The 16,222-nt window shown below is 43.0% G+C and overlaps 1 protein-coding gene across 2 annotated transcripts in view; it reads right to left on the bottom strand.

Annotated features, from left to right (window-relative positions):
- PTPRG (protein tyrosine phosphatase receptor type G) overlaps positions 1-16,222 on the bottom strand; it is a 733,384-nt gene that overhangs the window by 114,183 nt on the left and 602,979 nt on the right. For both annotated transcript variants that reach the window (XM_516564.8, XM_001174413.7), the window contains exon 8: positions 15,283-15,475. In XM_516564.8, coding sequence (XP_516564.3) covers positions 15,283-15,475 — 193 coding nt within the window. The remainder of the gene's footprint in view (positions 1-15,282; positions 15,476-16,222) is intronic.

Here is a 16,222-nt window from a genome sequence, read left to right as displayed (position 1 = left end):
ATTCAAGCAATTTTCATGCCTCAGCCTCCCAAGTAGCTGAGATTACAGGTACCCACCACCACACCTGGCTAATTTTGGTATCTTTAGTAGAGACAGAGTTTCGCCATGCTGGCCAGGCTGGTCTCGAACTCCTGACCTCAAGTGATCCACCCACTTCGGCCTCTCAAAGTGTTGGGATTACAGGCATGAGCCCCGTGCCCGGCCTACTCTGTACTGACGTATTAATAGTAACGAGTCCTATCTGATGAGCCCAGCTCTGGGCTATTAGTACATTTCACAGATTATGTCATCAAATCCTCACGGGAATTCTGTGGGGCTGCTGGCTCTATCATTACCCTTGTTTTAGAGACCTAGATCTAAGAGGGTCATTCATTCACTTGCTTACTCTAGGGTCAGACTGCTTTGGTTTTAGACAAACCAGTTGTGTGGCCTTGGATAAAGCTTGGGTAAAAGCTTCTGGGATAAATGCATGAAATGCACAAATGCACGTGGACTGACATACAGCAAACGTACTTTAGAAATAGTTACTGTTAGCCGGGCGTAGTGGCTCATGCCTGTAATCCCAGCACTTTGGGAGGCTGAGGCGGGTGGATCACGAGGTCAAGAGATCGAGACCATCCTGGCCAACATGGTGAAACCCCATCTCTACTAAATATACAAAAATTAGCTGGGCATGGTGGCAGGTGCCTGTAATACCAGCTACTCGGGAGACTGAAGCAGAAGAATTGCTTGAACCTGGAAGATGGAGGTTGCAGTGAGCTGAGATCGCACCACTGCACTCCAGCCTGGCGACAGAGCGAGACTCCATCTCAAACAAACAAACAAAGAATTAGTTACTGTTAACTATTTATTCGGCACCGGCCATATGTCAGGCCCTTGACCAGGAACTATGGATAAAGGTGAACACATGTTGTCATGCTCCTGACCCCCTGGAGATGATAGCCCAGTGGGAGAACACACATCAACAACAGAATCTCCCTAAAACAGACGTTTTAACTTGAGTGTCCTTAGGAGATCTGCATAGAATTCACAGAAGTTTGTGAACTTAGATAGCAAAAAAGTCCACTTTTATGTTCACTAATCTCTAACAAAAATGTAGCATTTCCTTACATTTTAAATGTTGGCAACAAACGACAGTAGTGTTACGAGACTTGTGTGATAATCACCAAAAGAAATCACAAAGCTATTCCTGTTAGATTACAGTGATTACCAATACAGGTGACCCTTGAACAACACAGGTTTGAACTGCATGGTTCAATTTATAAGTGAATTTCCACCCCTGAGACAGGGCAACGAACTCCTCCTCTTCTTTCTCCTCCTCAGCCTACTCAACATGAAGATGACAAGGATGAAGACCTTTGTGATGATCCACTCCCATTTAATGAACAGTAAATACATTTTCTCTTCCTTATAATATTCTAAATAACATTTTCTTTCCTCTAGAGTACTTTATTGTGAGAATATAGCATATAATACATATTACATACAAAATATGTGTTAATTGACTGTGTATGTTACTGGTAAGGCTTAAGTATTAACTTTTTGGAGAGTCAAAATTTATACTGGATATTTGATTGTGTGGACACTCCAATCTCCATGGTGTTCAGGACTCAGGTGCATTTCAAAATTTCCTTCATGTTCATCATTATTTCAACATTATAATGATTTTTAGATCTGCAGCTGGATCTTGTAATTTAATGCCCTCATCAAGAAGCAGATAAATTAGTACAATTTTAAAGATATTTTGAAAATATCTGAGGATAACTGGCTTCCTCTGTAATCTATTATATTTTATTTTAAGCATCTAAAACCATCAATATGAGAAGATAAGCTAAAGGAGTCCATGGCACCAAAATGGTTAAACCCATCTAGCACTAAGGCATATGTAATTACATGCTTTTTAAGGAAAATGTTATAGTAGTTCTGTATAAAGGTTTAATAAGGAACCCTGACCTAAACTTGGGGAGTTGCTTAGAGAACTTACTGAGCATAGCTTGAACTGAAATCTGAACAATGAGTAGGTGTTTATAGAGGAAAGAGGAAAAAAGGAGGCTTGGGTATGTCAGACACACAAAAAAAGTGTGTACAAAGGCCCTGTGATGAGAAAACTGGGAAGGAAACTAGTGTGACTGGTGAGCAGGGAATGAGGAGGAGAGTGGCCCAAGATTAGGTCTCAAAGCTAGGAAGCACTGGAGCTGGGGTTTATCCCGGGGTGAATCTGGCTGCCGAGGCCAGAATTTGCTGGCTAGCCCGCCACCTTCTTCCGATGTGGGACCCTGGTGCAGAGTTGCCCCCAGATTCTCCTAAGTGCTAGGACAACTGCTTTCAAGTTTTAAATCCATGGTGTCTTCACTGATGCCACCTGTTACCTGCGGACTTTTCTTCTACACAATACAATGACATCTCCCTTTCCATGAACAAGCCCTGAATTACAATTCAGTTTCTCAGCAAACAAATGAGTATTAGATGCTCTGTGTTGCAATTACCATGGAAGAAAGCAAATTTGAAAACTGTTTCTTATCCTGTTGGCTGTCTCTGCTGTGCATGTAACAGAGCTACATGCTCAGAAAACAGAAATAGGCAGTATCTGGGAAAGGAGAGGCAGAAATTCAATTCTCCAGTTCAAGCACTGGTTTCGACTTCCCACGTTATGCTCTCCCTGACCTCTCGTACCTCCTTGGATTCTTTTTTCTACATGATATCCCTCTTCCTCTGAGAGCTAAAGGCCATGGGAGGTGTCCATGTCCTGTGCAGGAAAGAGCATTGTTCAGCTCAGCGCTAAGGGAGGTGACAAAGTTCAGGATGATGCATCTTCCCAGCCTCACTTGATAACAGCTGCATGCATCTTGGACGCTGGGTGGAAGGCTGGATTCCATGTACCCTGGGGTACATTCCCTCCCTTTCAACTTTATGATGCTGTGATTTCCTGCTAAGAGAGCAAAGCGGACCTATCCCACTTTAATTGAGCACAGCATCCTTCCCTCGTGGTGCTTCTGACCTTCCACCTTCTCCCCATGTCTTGCCCTAGTGAAGGGCTCCAACTGAGTGTCTGAACCACAGACCCGGCTGCGGAGCTAGGGTGGGTAAATGCCCAGTGTCCTTTCATAACGATGTTTTTCTCCTGTTTCCCACTGCTGAGACAATGTTGTAGTCCCCTTTACTATGAACAAACAGCGGGTCACCTAAAATAGAGCTCTAAAGCTGGTATCCAAACACCATCCCAAACACCATCCAAGATCTAAGATCTAAGATCCTAAGATCTAAGATCCCATGGGCTGTTTTTATTAGTGATCCCAACAGCCATGTCAGGAAATCAACCAGTGACCCACACAGATGGCTTTAGCTGGGATTTTATAGAAATACTTGAGTCTAGATTATTATGATGCAAATGGTTAAGGTGCCCTCATTTGTTTTCCATCTGAGCCTTAAAATAATTTCTCTTGGAAACAGGTAGTCTGCTCAGCTTGGTACCTACTATGCTTAAAAGTAGTATCCTGGCTCACGCATGGCATTTACCTGTTAACTCTGGATCTCTGCTACTTCCTGGCCACTTGCTACTCTTACTTGTTCTCTGTTCTGGCTGAGTGTGGGTGGAGTGGTAGGATGAACTCCAATGTTTGGGTTCCAACCTCATTTCAATCCCCAGATGTGGCGTCTGAACCAACTGATCATTTGGTAAGGATGGCCCTATCTGGTATGGTTTCAGGGCCTCCCACACCTGGGTACTGCCCTCAGGCCAAGACTTGGTCAAAGGGACCCAAGAAGGAAACAGGGAGACTGTCAGTTGATGGAGAGACCAGGCTATGGGCAGGCACTGCCCGAGAGTGGGCCCAAGTGGAATCATCAATTCAGCACATGGCAGGGACTGAGCCACTTGAGTCTCTTGGCTGCCCCTGGCAAATAGGTCCATACGCTCTGAAGAGCAGCTGGTGGGTGAAAACCAAGTTTTCAACAGTCAGCACACTCCTCACCGAGAAGGCTCTTCTCTTCTGGCAAGCCTTTCCTGGTGCCAGCCCGGAAGCAAAGAACTGCATAGCTCTGTGCACTTGATAATACCTGACAGCATTTAGTCTCAGACATACAGGCAGCGCCTTCTCAGCACAGGCAGAGATTTGAAATGTGACAGCCAAGATACTTATTTCGGTCCCAGCCAGTGCTTAGGAATCACAAAACCAGTCAAGAGAGTTGCCCAGGAGTGAAGCCAGCAACCATAACAACCACTGGCTGTGCTCAGAAGGAATAAGAAAAGCCTGACTCAAGAGGACACCACATGGGGCTCCCTCTTCTGGGTCTTAACAGTTGTTCTTTGATTTTCAGGCTTCAGGGGCAGGGAGATGAGACTGTTTCTTATGCCCTAGGAAAGAAGGGTTCTGTCCATATTCCTGGACAGATACCTGAAGAAAAACAGCTTCAACCAACCCGTGTTTGTTTGAGGAATAATGAGTGGGATGAATGGGGAAGATGTCTCCCAGCTAGATACCTCCTATGGCTCCAATGAGAGGCACACCAATGTCTCGCAGCCTCATGTTTCATAGGCTGTGAATGCTAGTTAGTGAAAAAGGGGAAGTGTGCTGCTCTGGGAGTAAGGAAGCTGTTGGCCTTTATTAATTTCCAGACTGCTGTTCACAAGCACCATGGTGCCCACACAAGTAAACCCAATGTCAGAGAAGATTTTTCTAGTGAGCAAAGAAAGCCAGAGGAGGGTTGCTAAGTTGGCCTTGAAGATCAAACTCTGTCTACCTGCCTAGAGATGGAGAGGATTAAGTAATTAGGTAATGTTTATAAAGTGTGAAAACACTAGATGGCCCCTGGAGTCTGCTACCAGTATCAGCTCAACCGCTCCCAAGCCATAACAGCCGATTCTGCCTGACAGCATCCTGACACGAGTGCCTGACACTTTAAGTGACTCCATTCTCTGCTTTTAGGCTGTTCCTTGAGGCAGACAGAAAAGCCCTCGCTCCATGTTTTGTTGAAATGTATGCTTCCATCCAAGGTGGCTTTTGGTCAGAGTAAAAGGTGGCTTCCCCAATCCCAGGAGCCTCTCTGATTTCAGGAAGTAGTACTGGCATGACATCCTACTTCAGATGCCTGGCAATGCTCCCCAGTAGGAGCACCCAGCCTGGGCTACATCATACATGTCCCAACTGTGCAAACTCTTTTGGTAAGAATTTTTTATTCCTGGCCACCTGATATGTATATGTTAGCTTAATCCATCCATGCATCCCTCCATCCTCCCATCCATCCCTCCATCCTCCCATACATCCATGGATCCATGCATTTATCCATGCATCCATCCATCCATCCATCCATCCATCCATCCTCCCATCCATTTGTGGATCCACACATCCATCCATCCTCTTATCCATCCATGGATTCACATTTTCATCCATCCATCCATCCATCCACCCACCCACCCACCCAACAACTCATCCAATCCAGTATTTACTGAGGAGTCAACAGTTACCATAGCACCCTCTCTCCAATAAAAACAGAGAAAAGGAAAAGTCTCACCCCTCATGGAACTTATGGGGTAGTGGGAGAGCTGGATATTAGGAAAAAAAATCACACATCGCATAATCAGATGTAAAAATCCAACTTTGGTAAGTACTATAAGGGAAAGGTACTGGTGCCCTGAAACAAGTGGCTGGGTCAAGGCAGTCAGGAAACTTCCTTGGGGAAGGGACCCTTGAGCTGAGTTATGAAGGCTGAGTGGGGGTCAGTTACGTACAGAGGTGGGACAAGGGCCTTCCAGGTAGAGGCAACAGCCTGCTGGGACTGCAGAATGGCTGCTGGACTGAAGTGTAGGATGCCAAGGGAAGGAAAGTACAAGACGGGGCTGGAGAGGGGGACAGGACTTGATGTGTGGACCACCTTAAGGATTATACGTTTCATCAGAAAGGTTTTGACAAGTTCGAACAGCCTGGCTTCACACTTCTACCAGGAAGAGGGCATGGCACCCTTATTCTGAAATACGTTCTCCAGTGATCATGTCACATATAACAGGTTGTCCTGGGCATACAAAGAAGCTATTGCTGACCTACAGATAAGAAGATACAATTATTTGCAGAGTAATTTCCATATCCAAGATCCCGTACTATAAGTCTCATTTGAAAGGCCACTGGCTGAGGAAGAGAGTGTGTGATTATCTCTATTTTATTACTATTATGTTTTGAGACAGGGTCTCACTGTGTCACCCAGGCTGGAGTGCAGTGGGCATGACCATGGCTCACTACAGCCTCAACCCCCTGGGCTCAAGTGATCTTTCTGCCTTAGCCTCTTGAGTAGCTTAGGGACTACAGGTGTGTGCTACCAAGCCCAGCTAATGTTAAAAAAAAAAAAATTTTTTTTTCTTTTCTTGGTGGAGATGGGGTCTCACTGTTGCCCAAGCTGGTCAGGAACTGCTGGTCTCAATTGATCCTCCCACCATGGCCTCCCAAAGTGTTGGGATTACAAGCGTGAGCCACTGGGCTCTGCCTTATTAGCTCTATTTTAGAGGCAAGGAAATAGAAGCTTAGATACTAGCTTGAGCAAGGTCACAAACGAGTGAATCATTCCTAGGATTTCAGTCTAGGTATGCCTGAATCCCAAGTCTGTATTCTAACACTGCCTTATCCTGTCTTATTATTTATTCATTCGTTCACTTAGCAATGACTGTGCACCTACTATGTACCAGGTACTGTGTTAGGCCCTCCTCATCCAAGGATGCACAAGATCTTCTGCCTAGATGGCCCCACGGTACAGGTCAAGTGGGTGCAGGACTCTCAGGACTAACCCTGTGACCAATACCCTATGCCCTGAGCACCCAAGATAACCTGACAACATAGATAAAAGCCAAGCAGATAAAGACTGAGCCCAGTGGAAGGAAGGTAAGAGCACCTCATTCCCACAAGTATGTTTCGTTTTAAAGCTCCTTCATTCAGGGAAGGAGTAATAAACTGTGTTGTTCAAGTCACCTGATGACATCCAAAACACAGAGGCACCACTTGCAAGTTCTTGTGGAAGATGGTGGTCCCTTGGATGATGGAAATACTGCGTTTGGACATAAGAGGATCTTGGTTCACGTCTGAGCTCTACCACTTCCTGGCTGAGAGGCTTTGGATGATTCACTTACCCTCTCTGAACGTTAGACACCTCACTTGTTAAAGAGAAACAATAACACTCCATTTCTCTCTTTGCTCACCCTACCCACCCCTCCATCCAAACTGTTAGTAAATCTCCAAAGCTCTCCTCCAAAGTCCATCCCTAATGATCACTTATACTTTTACTATGATCATCCTCATCCAACCTGCGATATTTCCATCAGCCTCTTGCAGGGTCCTGCAGACTCCAGTGCAAGTCCTCTGCAAGCATTCGCCACATAACAGCCAGAACAATAAGTTTATAGACGTTGTGATTATTCCAGAGTCCTCTTTAAAACCCTCCAGAGGCTTCCCACTGCTAGAAGATCTTAACTCCTAACAGTCTTAACTCTTTACCAAGAGAAGTCTTTGCCAGAGTGGCTCTTGCCTACTTCTCCAGCTCTTCCCTCTGATCTTGCTTCCCCTTTGTTTACCTCGCTCTAGGTTGGATCCCATGCCTCAGGGCCCTTGCAAATGACCTTCTTCTCCAGATCTCTGTGGGGCTGGCTCCCTGTCCTCACTTGCCTTATCCCTAGAAGGCCTCCTCCCCACCACCTCACCACACTCCACCGCTCTTAGCACACGACTTGATTTGATTCCCTTTGGGACAACATTGAAGCCCATCATCAGTGGACTTGTTTATTTATTTCTCCTTTCTAGAATGTAAACTCCATGATGAGGGACCATCCCTTGTTCAACTTTATTTCTAGTACCTAGAACTTGTTTATAGTAGATGGTCAATAAATATTTAATGAATGAAAAGCAAATCCTGGCAGAGGTTGTTTTGAGGATTAAATAAAACAACTATGAATAGGAAACAATAGCACAGCATCTGGCACACAAAAACCTCCTCCCAGACTTTCTTTTTCTTTTCTTTTTAAGAGACGTAGGCTTACTATGTTGCCCAGGATGGCCTCAGACTCCTGGGCTCAAGCGAACCGCTCACCTCTACCTCCCAAGAAGCTGGGACTACTGGCGCGTGCCACAGCACTCGGCTCTCTTGCTAGCCTTTCTGACCACAGGTGTTTCAGGCACCACTCCTAGAGTCAATAAGCTTTTCAAAGCTAGAAAAAATGTCTGACATATGAAAAGAAATTTACTAGCTACAACAATTGATACAAATTTAATGCTACATTAAAAGTCTATAAAATATCAACATTATGTCAACCTATCAAATGCAACTTAACACCAACTCATATATTTACATAAACTTAGAGTAATCATGAAATGTCTGAGCATTTAAAAATGTTGGATATAATATGGCAGGACCTTCAGAAGTATGAGAGCCTAGGATGTTCCAAGGGTCTTGAAACAGACCTGCTTTTTTTGTCTTCTTTCTTAAACACTCAAGGTTAAAAAAGAATGACAAATCAAAGTTATTTTTGAAAGAAGGGGGTTAAAAACTCTCCATGGGGGCTGCATGAAAAGTTTGTTTTTCTTAATACTTTCTTATGCTAAAAGTTTCTGGCAGTAACAAGGTAACTTTCTGCAAGAGTTTCTAGGAGGGCAGCTGCCTGCAAAGGCATGAAGTGTTCATATCAGAGCTTCTTTTAATAAGATAAGTAATTCAAGCTCATTAATCTGGTGAGTAGAAATGATTAAACTGAAAATAGAACAACATTAATATTTTCTCCCAAAATAGCAGAAAACCATGATTTCAATGTCAAACTCTTTTTTAAACCAATCATGGATTTACTTCTTTGTTTGCTAATTTGGATAGAAAATGTGACCCTCTTTCTCAATGTACTGATTTTAAATAGGCTACTTACTCAGGCATCCTTGCACAGTGGTACATGTCCTTTAAAAGTGCTTTTAACCAAAACAGGAAGCAATGTTTAGCATTGAAAACATAGCTAAAAAAGAGATCCCTCCATCAGCAGAGGCAAAAAACACTCACCAAAAAAACACGACATTGGCTTAGGAGCCTAGAGGGTATGCAGGCAGCCCGGTGTCCTCTCCATTTCCTTTGCTTTTATTACATTATACAGTGTCATTTTAATTAAGCCATCAAATCAAATTATCAGATCAAGTGGTTTTGATTCCACTGCGGTTTGAACAGGTTTGGTTAAATTAATAAACCATATGTTTCATGTTGTTGGAAGGAAAGTTATTTTTCTCTGTTCCCTGTTCCAAAAGTCTTCACAATAGACAGTATTCAGCACTTAATCACTGAATGCTCTCCCATGTATCCGGGATGTGTTGCAGAATAACTGAAATGACAGCCCATTAAATCCTAAAGTCTGCCTAAGTTATTTACCGACAAAGGGCAGAGTGGCAAATCGGATGTCCCTTGAACAATCCAATAAGCCTAAATATTGTTTCCATTTACTGGAACTAGAGCTTTATTATTTTTTATGGATGACATCCATATAGAAGTCTTTCTTCAGCAACAATACAATATTAAGATGACTTTTCCCCCACTTCTTTCTTAGGGGGCCCTGCCTCTTGTGCTTGGCACCGAAAGGCTGGATTCTGTATTCTCTATTCCAGGACGTCCAATCATCCTGATAAAATACGGGTGCATGAACACAGGCCCCCACCACTGGCTGCCTCAAGTTCACAATCATAACCAGGGGAACAGAGGAGGCGGGGAGCTATATTCAGTCAACTGAGGCTCTGGTTACCCCTCTGATGTGAAAGATGACCGGGTGTTAAAGTGAATTGTAAGTGGGTGGTTACCAAGTTAATGAATCTCTGGTTGGTCCTAGGGTCTTTCAGCGGAATGGAAACACAGATCCAACACATTCACAGTCATGGCCATTACCACCTTGAAGACAGAAAATATGTATCTTACAACGAGCCTATGATTTCCCCATTTAGGGTTCTCCAACTCAGTTTAAGCTACTCCATAGAGTGGGGATCAGTAAACTACAGTCCCAAGGCCAACTCTGGTCTGCCATCTTTTTTTGGAAATAAAAGTTTACTGCAAGACATTTTCTACGCTCATTTACATATCATCTGCAGGTGCCTTCCTGCTATACCGGTAGAATTGAGTACAGTCGGCACTTATATCCATGGGTTCTGCATGCATGGATTCAACCAACCATAGACCAAAAATATTTGGAAGGAAAAAAAAATAAAAAATAGCAATATAACAATAAAAAACAGTACAAACAAAAACCAGTAGAGTATAACAACTATTTACATGGCATTTACATTGTATTAATATTATAAGTACTTTAGAAATATTTTAAAGTATACTGGAGGATGTGTTCAGGTTATGCGCAAATACAACACCATTTTATATAAGGGACTTGAGCATCCAAGGATACTGGTGTCCGTAGGGGTCCTGGAACCAATGTCCCACAAGTACCCAGGATTCAACAGAGACCATATGGCCAACAAAGCCAAAAACATTTACTATCTGGCCCTTAACCAAAAAAGTTAAATGACTCCTGCCTTATGTAATTAATTTATTTTTCCTTCTTCTGTGACAACAGCCCGATAAATGCATAAAACATCATAGCTTTCCTGGGCATTGAAAGCTTCCAATAATTATCAGATAGAGAATATCAATCAGGCAGGCTTTGCTCGTTTTGAATTACCTGAAGATTACAGAATACCACTCATTCTCTTTTTAAAACTTTTTTTCGCAGAAGAGTAGAGGAAGGAAAAGGACTTGTTCCGTGCTTTGGCTCTTTCCTGCTTACATCTCTAAGGTCAATAATCTAAGCCCTCCAGGCTGTTTGATGATGTGTCAGCATCTTTTGGCCTATAGTGGCGCTGAGTTACCTGAGTCTTCGTAGGGAAAAAAAAAAAAGGAGGAACATTTGGTCATGTGGGCTGTGGTTCCATGACATGTGCATTTAAAAACAAACAGGGAGATCATCAGTCATTAAGGAGATGGAAATCAGAACTATAAACTGATGCAACCTCATATTCACTAGGTTGGTGAAAATAAAAGAGATGCACAATAACAAGTGTTGGTGAGGATATGGAGAAATTGAAACCCTCATACACTGTTGATGGGAATGTAAACTGATGCCACCACTTTGGAAAATAGTTTGATAGTTCCTCAAAACTGTAAACAGAAAGTTACCATATGACCCAGCAATGCTATTCCTAGGTTTACATCTAAAAGACTTGAAAATGTATATTTACACAAAAACTTGGACATGGATGCTCACAAAAGCATTATTCATAACAGCCAACAGGTGGAAAAAACTCAATGTCCATTAATTGATAAATGGATAAACAAAACATGGCACCTCCACATATTATGTGGTATATTACTTGGCCATAAAATATAATTAAATTCTGATACATAGCCCCTAATACAGATGAACTTTGAAAGTATTATGCTAAGTCAAAAAAGTCATATATGATCCACTTGCATAAAATGTGCAGAACAGACAAATTCATAGAGACAAAAGGTACGTTAGTGGTTGCCTAGCCCTGGAGGGAGGGAGGGAGGGACATACAGGGCAGACGAAGGGAAGGAGAATGGGAGTGATTGCTATAGATGGAGTTTCTTTTTGGAGTGATGAAAATGTTCCAGAAATAAATGGTGGCAATGGGTGCATGACTTTGTGACTACAGTAAAAAACACTAATGTGTACACGTTAAAAGAATGAATTTCATGGTATGTGAATTAAATCTCAATAAAGCTGTTATTAAAAAAAAATAGGGATACTATTCAGCAATAAAAAAAAAATGACCTACTGATACATGCCAAACATGGGTAAATGTTAAAATCATTAACACCAAGTGAAAGACAAAACCAGACCTGAGGTTGCCTGGGGTTGAGGGCAGGAGAAATAATTGACTGCAAATGGGCAGGAAGGAACTTTCTGTGGCGATGAAAATATTCTAAAACTGGACTGCAGTGATGGCTATGCAAGTATAAATTTGCTAAAATTATCAAATTATACATTTACCATAGCTGTATATTATGGTATGTAAATTATGCCTTTAAAAAAATGCTGTAAAAATAGGAAAATTTCCTAAACTGCTGGCAAAAGTGTAAAGTGGCACATACAATCACTTTGGGAAGCCATTTGGCAGTCTCTAACCAAACCTGAAAATATGTGTACTCTAGGATGCTGCCATTTTACTCCTGGGTGTATGCCCAATAGAGATATATCCACATATTCATTAAAAGGCAGGTTCAAGAATTTTCGTAATCACCCAGACTTGAAAATAATCTACATATACATGTATACTGAAATGGATAAATATATTCAGGTATAATCACACAATGGGATTTAGCAATACAGAAGAACAAACTACAACTACAGGCCACAACAGAGAGGATGCTTAAAATCACTGTAGAGCAAAAGAAGCAAGACACAAAAGAGGACATACTGAATGATTCTATCTTTATGCAATTTATTAAACAGGCTAAGTGAATTTCTGGAAGTGGTTACCCTTGGGAACACAGAGTGATTAGGAAGGGGGATGATGGGGGAGTCCTGAGATCCTAGACGGGAGTTTCTTGATCTAGGTGCTTGTTACTCAGGTGTGCTCAGGCTGTGAAAATTCATCAAGCTGTGCACGTATTACAGGTACTGCACTTTTATGTATGTGTAGCTCTCCAATAATAAGTTAAACACACAAATAGGACTGCATCTAGATCCTGCTCTCTCTTTGGCTCTAAAAATATCAGAAAACATTTTAATATTCCCATGTCTTAAAGAGTCAGCAACGAGCACTATGATAATTCAAACAAACCTAGTAGAATGACGCATGAATTTGCCGTATTTAAGGATGGTTCTGTGGTTGTGGTCAAATTCAGAGAAGGCCCATTCAGTGGAAGATCATGCCTACTTTGACAATTTAACACAATAGAAACCATTATCCTCCCTAGCTTTCTTGGATAATAAAGGCCATGCATTTTCTCTGTACAGCTGATATATCATATGCTTGGCCCATTTTTCAGGAAAGAGCTTTGTATCTGTCACCATCTCAGCAATTCTGAGCTATCAGATCTTGCACTCACTTGTGATAGGAATTCCTCACCCCCCCAATCCATGTCCTCTGCATATAACTCTCACAAAATCCCCAGGAGACCTGATTTTCTCAGTCAACTTCTCTTGGGAGAAAGCTTTCTAGTTGGGTTGTTTTCTTTCTTTTTTTTTAGCTAGGTTAAAAAAAAAAAATTAGTTCATCTGAGGTTTTCCACGGCAGCCCAACCGAAGATATTTCACAGGTTTGTGAGCTTCTTAATTCTCCCATTGTTCCCAGAGAATGATGCCCTTGACAATCTATTGTCCCCAAATTACTTGAATCCCAAGCATTTCTTGAGGGAACCTGGTGCCTGACTCACTTCTCCTCACTAACCTCAAACAAAATCACACAGACAGGAAGGAAATGATCACATTCTTAAACTCCCTCTCCTCTTCTTTTAGCTCCTTTTCAGAAACATGAGCCTAGAAAATGGGCTCTTTCATATCATCAAAGTGCATGTCACTGCAGTTACCTGTGGAATAGAATCCCATTCCCCCTGTTCCTACAAAGTCCATATGCCAATAAACTGTTCCCTTTTGCTGGGGGTGAGGGCACTCTTGAAAGAAAACCTCTCCACATAACGTACCACACTAACAGTAGCCCACTCTACCTCCAGTGTTGATAAATGACACAAGCTCTCCCTTTATTACCCAAGCTCATAATTTTGAAGAAGGACAGCACTGGGTTGGGAAATATCCCTTTTGGCACCAAAAGAAAATTCCTTCTTTTTCCTTCCTCCCTTCCAAGTAATAGGGCTTTGATCAGCCTTGCTCCCCTCAGCATTTCCGGAGCTCTGTGACACAATTCTGATAAATCCCAGAGCCTGAGGGGAGAGGTGTGAGGGTAGAACCAGAAGTTCTAGTTTCCTGGGAGAGAAATTCATATTCATCTCACATGAGCAAGTAGAGATGGAAAAGACTGAGATGCCTGAAAATGATAAACTTATGTTTATCAGATACCGGGGTTAAACTGTTAAATAATAGGTTAAAAAAATAATAAGCAAGTGATTTCCAGTAGGGGTGAGGCTGGCATGGGAGTTCTTGCCGGGGGTGGATGGTAGTAAGACTGCTATATACTGGGGTGTTGGGAGCAATTCAAAGGTCCTGATGATATGGACAGGAGACAGGGAAATACTGGCTAGAAGAGGGCAGTTCCTGGACAAAGGCCCCACCCTCAAATTTGGAGACCCTTGGGCCCTAAGTGAAAACAGACATTCCTGTTTTCATGACCAAAAGTTGCCTTTTGGCCCGCCATATCCCGCTATCCTGTACCCATATAAACCCCAGACCCCAGGCTCCAGAAGCAGACAAGAGGGATGAATAGAAGAGCAGAAGAACAGCAGAATGGCATGGCAGGGAGAAGAGAAGGAGCATCTGAATGTCAAGGGACAATCAGAGAGGAGACTGGCCACCGAATGGCCAAACTCCATCATCTTCTCACTTGATACCCCTTCCAGCTCCCTATACATCCTGCTGAGAGCCAACTCCGCCACTCAATAAAACCCCCACATTCATCCTTCAAGTCCATGGGCGACTTGATTGTTCCTGGACGCCAGACAAGGACCTGGGTACCAAGAGGTCACTGAGCTGGTTAACACTTAAGCTGTCCACAGACGGCAAGGCTGAAAGAGCCCACTGTAACACATGCCCACTTGGGCTTCAGGAGTCACAGACACATAACCCTAGTGCCAGAGCCCCAAGGAACTCGCCCTGGCTCCTGCACCTGCCCATCTGTGTGCTCCCCCTCCCTTATGTGCTCCCCCAGACCTTATGTGTCTGAGCAGCGAATGGTGACTCAACAGATGAGCCACATTCCTGTTGCATGTCCTTCAAAGCAGGGAGTGGGGTCAGGGAACTCTCCCGTTTCACTGATGTCTGAGCTCAGAGATAAACTCCTGATCAACAGGGAAACACATAAAAAGTAAGACACTTTTCAGAAAGCTTTCTCTAGACACTGCTAGTAAGTTTTGAAGTTACAAGGCAGAAATGCAGACAGAATTATCTATTATTGGTCAAAAGGGCAATTTCTACCATACCTATTTAACAGAATTTATTCCCACACCTGCTCCTATTTTTCAGCCAGACAGGCTCCCTTTAGCAGAGAAACATATGCATTTAACACCAAGTCCCAATTCCTGGCTGGCTTTGAATTCCTTTTAATTTAAAGTAATTTATGATAAGGAATCTTCCTCTGGGCAAGGCACTTAAGCCAAATATACCTTTAGAGGCTTCTGTCCCCAGTGGGTTTTCTAAGAAGTCTGTCATGTCGTGGTTCCAGGCGTCACGGACGGCGGACTTGGACACCACCCTGTCATGCAGACGCTGCTGTGGTCGAAAGTTATTTCTCAGATACTCCACCGACTTGACATGGTCTTGCTGCTCCGTGGTGAAGATGGAATAAAAAGCCTCAAGCTGAACAGAGGACCAGAGAGGGGAGGGGAAAAAAAAAGAAACACAAGAAACACACATCAATTAGAAAAGCTATTCGGTCTAAAGCAGGTGAAGGTGATAAGAGCATGAAACGGTAGGAAGTGCCCAATGCCAGGGCTGCTAAACCCAGCAGGACCTGAGGCTGCCTGCTGGAAACACTGCCAACAGGCTCATCTGGCTGTGGTTTCTGTCCTGCCAACTAACCAGGAAAACACTTCATTTGAGGGCTGTACCGCACTCTGAGTTTGTGCCTCCCATGAGAGAGTCCCAGTCTTTCTGCAGTGCCCTGCTGGAAAGGCCTTTACCATTCTAGCAAGAAACACAGGGTCACAGTCAAACTGTTATGTCCCGGAGCCAGACTGCCTGGGTATGAATACTAACTCCATCGCCTACCCACTCTGTGACCTGAACAAGCTGCTTAACCTGAGCCACCATTTTTCCTCAATAAAATGGTGATAATCATAACAATATTTACCCAAAAGGATTTTTGTCAATATTAAGTGCTGACAAAATATTTAATCCAAGTACAGTGCTTAAAACAGTTCCTAGCATATCATAAGAGCTTCATAAATATTAGGGATTTAATTCTTGGCATCTTCCGACATACTAGTGATCAAGTTTGGCAAAGTCGCCAGGTCACTAAATGTGTGACTTGCAAGTCAAACTGCCTAAGTTCAACATTTACCAGATGGGTAATCGGAGATGAACTGTTCAAGTTTTCTGTAACTC

The sequence above is a fragment of the Pan troglodytes genome, chromosome 2 (genome assembly GCF_028858775.2).
Source record: "Pan troglodytes isolate AG18354 chromosome 2, NHGRI_mPanTro3-v2.0_pri, whole genome shotgun sequence".
NCBI classification, from domain to species: domain Eukaryota; kingdom Metazoa; phylum Chordata; class Mammalia; order Primates; family Hominidae; genus Pan; species Pan troglodytes.
This window is presented reverse-complemented; position numbering and strand designations above follow the sequence as displayed.